The sequence below is a fragment of the Passer montanus genome, unplaced genomic scaffold (genome assembly GCF_014805655.1).
Source record: "Passer montanus isolate IOZ18808 unplaced genomic scaffold, ASM1480565v1 scaffold117, whole genome shotgun sequence".
Lineage (NCBI taxonomy): Eukaryota > Metazoa > Chordata > Aves > Passeriformes > Passeridae > Passer > Passer montanus.
In genome coordinates, this window is record NW_024358389.1 from 1,410,545 (window position 1) to 1,418,081 (window position 7,537).

A 7,537-nucleotide genomic window follows, 5' to 3' on the forward strand; every position below is an offset into this window, starting at 1 on the left:
TGTACAGCCGTTTATTGCGGGCGGGGGGCTCTGCTCGCGTGGGGCCGGGGGGCAGCAGCCAGGGGGGGCCCGGGCCCCGCCAGCGCCCGGGGGTCCCGTCCCCGGCCCCTGCGCCGGCAGCCGGGGGGGCACGAGGCCCGCGGGGAGGGGGCGGCCGTGGCCGGGGGTCCCGATGCGGCCTGGCGCGGCCCAGAGTGGCACAGGGCCCAGCGTGGCATGGCATGGCCCAGCGCGGCCCAGTACAGACCAGCACGGACCAGCGTGGCACAGGGCCCAGCATGGCACAGCACGGCCCAGTGCGGCACAGGGCACACGGGCCAGCATGGCACAGCATGGCCCAGCGCGGCCCAGTACAGACCAGCATGGACCAGCGTGGCACAGGGCCCAGCATGGCACAGCACGGCCCAGAGCGGCCCAGTATACACCAGTATAGACCAGCATGGACCAGCACAGGACACAGGGCCCAATATGGCACAGCACAGCCCAGTACGGCCCAACATAGACCAGCACGGCCCAGCATGAACCAGCATGGCCCAGCACAGCCCAGCATGGACCAGCATGGACCAGCATGGCCCAGCACAGCCCAGTACGGCCCAGCATGAACCAGCATGAACCAGGATGGCCCAGCACAGCCCAGTATGGACCAGCACGGACCAGCATGGCCCAGCATGGACCAGAATGGACCAGCATGGCCCAGCATGGCCCAGCATGGACCAGAATGGACCAGCATGGCCCAGTATGGACCAGTATGGACCAGTATGGACCAGCATGGACCAGAATGGCCCAGCACGGCCCAGCACGGACCAGCATGGCCCAGCACGGACCAGCATGGCCCAGTATGGACGAGCATGGACCAGCACGGCCCAGCATGAACCAGTATGGACCAGCATGGACCAGTATGGACCAGTATGGACCAGTATGGACGAGCATGGACCGGAACGGACCAGCATGGCACGGCACGGCCCAGCACGGCATGGCGCAGGGCCCTGGGCCCAGCATGGCGCAGCACACGGCGCACGGCAGGCGAAGCGCAGGCAGCGGGCGGCCGGGGGGTGCCGGGGGGGCCGGTGCCCGGTGCCCGGTGCCAGCTAACTGGTGCCCAGCGGGAAGGTGGGCGAGTGGCGCTCGGTGCCGATGGGGCGCGAGGGCACCTCGGCGAAGCCGACGTGTCGCCGCTCTGGGGACACAAACGGGGCGTCAGCTGTCCCTGTCTGCCGTAGTGGCACCGGGGACAGCGGGGGTGGCAGGGGGGTGACAGCCCACGTACCCCCGGTGCCACCGTCCTGCTCCTGGCCCGGCTCCTCCTCGTCACCCTCCGCGCCCTCGGGGTCCTCGGGGATCTCTGACACCGTGAGGGACTTCAGGTCCTCCTCGCGCTCGTCGATGCCGCCGGCGAAGGACACCTTCTGCCCACCTTGGGGACGCACAGAGTGAGGTGGCACAGCTGAGGCACGGGGGGGACGCAGCCCCGAGCCCTGGTGCCCGCCTGGCATCCCCGGGCGGGGGAGCGGCCACGTCCCCTCGCTGTCCCTGTGTCCCTGCCATCTCCGTCCTCCTGCCACCCCCCTATCCTTGTCCCCCGCCATCCCCATCCCTCCAGCATGCCATTCCTTCTCTGTCCCCATCCTCCTGCCATCCCTGTCCTCCATTGTGTCTGTCCTCCCGCCATCCCTCTGCCACCCCTGTCCCCATCCTCCTGCCACCCCTGTCCTCCTGCCATCACCTCCACTGTGTCTGTCCTCCTGCCATCCCTCTGCCACCCCTGTCCTGCTGTCCCCATCCTCCTGCTACCCACTTATCCTCGTCCCCCACCATCCCCATCCCTCCACCATGCCATCCCCTCGCTGTCCCCATCCTCCTGCCACCCCTATCCTCCACTCTGCCTGTCCTCCCGCCATCCTCTGCCATCCCTGTCCCCCCATCTGCCCCCACCCTCCTGCCATCCCTGTCCCCATCCTCCTGCCACCCCCTCATCCTTGTCCCCCATTATCCCCGTCCCTCCACCACGTTGTCCCTTTGCTGTCCCCATCCCTCTGCCATCCCTGTCCCCCTCACTGTCCCCTCGCCTCCTTCCACCTCCATCCTCCTGCCACCCCTGTCCCCCCGTGTCCCCTCCTCTCGGTCCCCACCCCGTTACCTTTCCTCTTGTGCGCCTTGAGCCCGGCGGGGAAGTAGCTGCGCTCGGCTCTGCCCTGGCTCCCCGGGGCTGCCCGGGCGGGGGTGGATGAGGCCGGGGCTCGGCGAGGCACGCTCGGCCCCGGGGCTCGGCCGGGGCTCGGCCGGGGCTCCGCCGGGGCCGGGCATCGCCGCGTCCGGCAGCGGCCGGGGGTCCGGCTGGCGTCACCGGGCCCCGCGGGGGACGGGGACACGGCCCGGCGGGGGAACGCGGTGGCGGCGAGGACAGCACCGGCAGCAGCCAGTCCGTGTGTCGCCTTTGTCCCCCAGGGGTTCAGGGGATGGCGGCTCCCGTCCCCGCTCCAGCAGCTTCGTCCCCATCCCTCCGTGTCCCCCAGGAATCCCCCCGTGTCCCCCAGACTCCCCCCGTGTCCCCCAAGCTCCCCTCATGTCCCCCAGAGTCCTCCCGTGTCCTCCAGGCTCTCCCCCGTGTCCTCCAGGCTCTCCCCGTGTCCCCCAAACTCCCTCCGTGTCCCCAGGCTCCCCTTGTGTCCCTCAGGCTGTCCCCGTGTCCCCCAGGCCCCGGCAATCCTGTCCCCGTGTGCCCTGGGCTCTGATCCCCGTGTTCCCACACCCCCGTGTCCCCTGTGTCTGTCCCCCCGTGTCCCCAGGCTCTGTGTCTGTCCCCCCGTGTCCCCACCTCTCCTTGTCCCCCGGGCTGTGGCATGTCCCCACCCCGCAGATTCCAGCAGCTCCACCGCCACACCCCTCCTGCTCCAGAATCCCCCTCCCCGCGTCCCTGTGTCCCCCAGGCTGTGACATCCACGGATGTCCCCGTGTCCCCTCACCAGCCTCCAGGGCGCTGTCGGGGTCGCAGCCGTCGTCGGGCTCCCCGTCGGAGCTGTCACCGCCGCCCATGCCGCTCTCCAGGTGGGACTGCACGATGCGCTGCACGGCTGGGGGGGACAGCGGTGTCACCGGGGTGTCACCGGTGTCACCGGGGTGTCCCCGCAGCCCCCGCGCTGTCCCCGCTGCCCCCGGGCCGTACCTTTGAGCGAGGGCGGGGTGTAGGCACACGGGTTGGTCCTCTTTGGTTTGAGCAGGCAGCCCTCGCCCGAGCGCTGCGGGGGGAGCGGTGTCGCCATGGGGGGGCCTGGTGTCCCCTGGGGGTCACCGCGGCCCCCGGAGAGCGGGGAGCCCCCCGGTGAGGGGGGGGCTGCGGTGGGGGTCTCACGATGGGGCTGGCACCCACCCCTCCCCAGCAGTGAGGACATTGCTGAGGGGGTGTGGGGTGGGGACGTGGGGTTGGGGACACCGTGGGGACCCTGCACTGGGGGTGGGGTATTGGGGACACCACCCTGAGGACCCCTCCGTGGGGATCCTGTGCTGGGGACCCCCATGATGGGGACACTGCCATGAGCACGTGGCACTGGGGTGCCCACAATGGGGACACTGCCATGAAGGTGTGGCCTTAGGGGCCCCATTATGGGGACACTGCCATGAGGATTTGGTATTGGGGACCCCATAATTATGGGGACACTGCCATGAGGATGTGGCACTGGGGTGCCCACAATGGGGACACTGCCATGAAGGTGTGGCATTAGGGTCCCCATTATGGGGACACTGCCATGAGGATGTGCCATTAGGGTCCCCACGATGGGGACACTGCCATGAGGATTTGGTATTGGGGACCCCATAATTATGGGGACACTGCCATGAGGATGTGGCACTGGGGTGCCCACAATGGGGACACTGCCATGAAGGTGTGGCATTAGGGTCCCCACGATGGGGACACTGCCATGAGGATTTGGTATTGGGGACCCCCATTATGGGGACACTGCCATGAGGATTTGGTATTGGGGACCCCCATTATGGGGACACTGCCATGAGGATTTGGTATTGGGGACCCCCATTATGGGGACACTGCCATGAGGACGTGGCACTGGGGTGCCCACAATGGGGACACTGCCATGAGGATGTGGCATTAGGGTCCCCATTATGGGGACACTGCCATGAGGATGTGGCATTGGGGACCCCACGATGGGGACACTGCCATGAAGATGTGGCATTAGGGTCCCCACAATGGGGACACTGCCATGAGGACATGGCATGGGGGTCCCCACGATGGGGACACTGCCTTGGGGACCTGTTTTTGGGCTGCCCCCGATGGTGACCCCGCTATGGAGAGCTCGCGTTTGGCACTCCGTGGGGATGTGGCACCGGGGACACCGTGCTGGGGACACCGTGGGGGTGACCCCGCGGCGGTCACGCGCTGGTTGCACAAACTCCAGAGCCTGGCTCGGCTCCATGTCCCCATCCCGCGTCCCCGTCCCGGCGCTGGCGCCGTGTGCCCGTGCCGGGAAGGAGCCGATAAGCTCCGGGCGCCGATAAACCCCCGGGGACACGGGACGGGGAGGGGGCTGTGCCGGGGGTCCCCGCGCCCGCTCACCTGGTAGGGCAGGTTCTCGTCCTCTGTGTCCGCGGCGCCGGGGAGAGAAGGGTGAGAGGGACACGGGCACCCGTGCCACCCTCGGACCCCCGTCCAGGGGTTACCCTGCCCGCCAGGGACCCGCCACCCTCTCCTTAAGTGATACCCCGTCCCCTCCCTGCCACCTTCTCCAGAAATCCCGTTCCACAGGTGACACATCCCGTTCCACAGGTGACACATCCCACTGCCCACCGCGTCCCCTCCCTGCCACCGTGTCCCGTCCCAGACACACTGACAGACACAATGTCCCCTTCCAGCCACCGTGACAGACACCGTGTCCCATCCCTGCCACCCTGACAGACACAATATCCCCTCCCTGCCACCGTGTCCCCTCCCTGCCACCGTGTCCCATCCCTGCCACCGTGTCCCATCCCAGACACACTGACAGACACAATATCCCCTCCCTGCCACCTTGTCCCATCCCTGCCACCATGACAGACACAATGTCCCCTCCCTGCCACCTTGTCCCATCCCTGCCACCATGACAGACACAATGTCCCCTCCCTGCCACCGTGTCCCCTCCCTGCCACCGTGTCCCATCCCTGCCACCGTGTCCTATCCCTGCCACCATGACAGACACAATATCCCCTCCCTGCCACCTTGTCCCATCCCGGCCACCATGACAGACACAATGTGCCCTCCCTGCCACCGCCTCCCGTCCCTGGACGGGCTGTCCCCGGCCCGGTGTCCCCTCCCGGCCCGGCTCACCTGGCGAGGAGTGTTCGGAGAGCTGGAAGAGCATGGCCGGCGTGGGCCTCCGCCGGCGGATCTGGGGCACAGCGGGGTGTCACCGGCTGGGGACGCCCCGGGTCCCCTGTCCCCTGCCCTGCGCCCCAGGGACACGTGTCTGCGCGTGTGTGAGCGTGTGGGTGCAGGGCCACCAGCCTCCCCGGCACGGGGGTCCCCGAGGTGTCCCCAGTGCCTCCCAGCCCCATGAGAGCCCCAGGCCAGCTCCTCCGGGGGGGCTCCGGGTCCGGCGTGTGCTGGGGATGTCCCCTCGGAGCAGGGACAACCGGCGGGGGGTGGCTGCAGCGACTCCCAGCGTGTCCTGTCCCCTTCATCCCATCCCTGTCCTCATCCTCTCTGTCTCATCCCTTCCCTGCTGTCCTGTGCCATCCCTGTCCCTGTCCCTGTCCCTCTCCCCCTGGCACAACTCCCCATGTGCGGGACCGCAGCTCCCACGGGGACCTCGGAGCTCTCTCGTCCTGTCCCCGTCCCTTTCTGTGTCCCCGCCGCGCTCCCGTCCGGTCTGTCCCTCCTGTCCCACGTCCTGCCCACTCCGGTCCCCCCTGTCCTGCTCTGCCGGTCCCATCCTCTCCCCCTGTCCCCTCTGTCCCTTCCGATCTCCCCTGGATCCATCCCCTCCCTCCCTCTGTCCCCTCCCACCTCCCCTTGTCCCATCCCATCTGTCCCAACGCATCCCCCCGCCGTCCCCTCTGTCCCTTCCATCCCCTGCCTTGTCCCCTCCGATCCCCCTTGTCCTGGTCTCCGGGTCCTCCTGTCCCCTCCGATCCCACTTGTCCCATCCCCTGCCTTGTCCCCTCTGTCCCCTCCGATCCCCCTTGTCCCATCCCCTCCCTCCTGTCCCACTCTGTCCCTGTCCTTCCCCACCTCCCTCCAGCACCCCGGGGCTCTCCCGTGTCCCCCTCTCGTGTCCCCCTCCCGTCCCACGCGCTCACTCCGGGGGTCCCTCCTTGCCCCGAGGTCACGGGCAGCGCTCTGCCCGGGCAGAGAGGAGAGACCCCCGGGCTGTCCCCTGTCCCCTGTCCCCTGTGCCCTGCCGCCGCTCCCCTCACCATCTCCACGGCGCGGGGGTCCAGGTTGCTGGGGGGGGCCGGCACGGAGAACTGGATCTTCTTGCGCTCCTTGGGGTCCATGGCCTCGGCCGGGAGTCACCGCAGCCCGGGGTGGGGAGGGGGGGTCCCTGGCACCGCTACCGAGCGGAGTTCCGTGGCAGCCGGGGCTCGGTACGGCGAGGAATGAGAGTGGCGGGAGGTGGGGAAGGCAGAGCCGGTGAGGAGGAGGAGGAGGAGGAGGAAGGAGAGGGAGGGAGGACACGTCTTCCTACCAGGAGCTGAATTATTCATCCCCCCTCCCCGGGCAGGGGGGCTGAGGCCGCGGTAATGAGTCCTTGGGGAGCCCCCCAGGGGGTTCAGCCAACCTGTGGGGGGTCCTTAACCCCTTCCCTGCCGCGGGGGACCCCGCCTGCAGTGGCCGGTTGCGCTGGGACAGGGACGGCTGGCTCCGTGTGTGTCCCCGTCCCTCATGCCTGAGTGTCCCCAGAGGTGGGGGGACAGGGGACAGAGGGACAGCCGCTCCCACCCCCGTGTGGGCAGCGGCAAAATTCACCCTCCACCCCCCCCGGCTACTCTGTGCCACACGGGACAGGGCCACCACTCTGAAGAGACGCACAGGGGACATCCGTGGGGGCATGGGACACCCAAAACATCCCACCCCCCCGTGTGCCGGGGGTCCCCCACCCCCAGCTGCAGCCCCCGGGGTGTCGCGGCTGCGGGGGCTGTGTCCTCACCCACGGCTGTGCCCACCTGCCCGGGCTCTTCCCCACTTTTTGGAGATTTTCCCCCCAGAAAATCCCAAGGGGGCACAAAGGGGAGGGGGGGGGGTTCATCCCGCAGGGCCACGAGCGGCACCAGAGCTGCACATTCCCGGCAGGGAGCGGGGGGACATCGGGGACACCCCTGGCCACAACCAGGGGGTCCCCACGCAGGGGGGGACAGCGGGGTGGGCAGCAGCTGCAGCAGCGGTGGCTCGTCCCCTCCTGGGATGTCCCGGGGCGGTGTCATGGAAGCCGCCTCCGAGCAGGAACGAGGAAGGGGGAGCTGGGAGCTGGCTCCGTCCCCCGGATCTCCCGGTGCTCCAACGGCTGCGGGTGGCCCTGGGCCAGCAGCCACCGCTCCAGCAAAATATTTACCC

General features: G+C 68.8%; 1 protein-coding gene across 1 annotated transcript; it reads right to left on the bottom strand.

Moving 5' to 3' along the window:
- Positions 1 to 872: 872 nt before the first annotated feature.
- On the bottom strand, positions 873 to 7,095 carry PPP1R1B (protein phosphatase 1 regulatory inhibitor subunit 1B). Its single transcript, XM_039697377.1, has 8 exons — positions 6,400 to 7,095; positions 5,312 to 5,372; positions 4,565 to 4,587; positions 3,164 to 3,236; positions 2,964 to 3,071; positions 2,138 to 2,206; positions 1,268 to 1,414; positions 873 to 1,177 (listed from the first exon to the last, which is right to left on the bottom strand). Exons 1-8 carry the CDS (start codon positions 6,478 to 6,480, stop codon positions 1,089 to 1,091), a joined length of 651 nt encoding a protein of 216 aa, XP_039553311.1. The 5' UTR covers positions 6,481 to 7,095; the 3' UTR covers positions 873 to 1,088.
- Between the last annotated feature and the right edge of the window lie 442 nt (positions 7,096 to 7,537).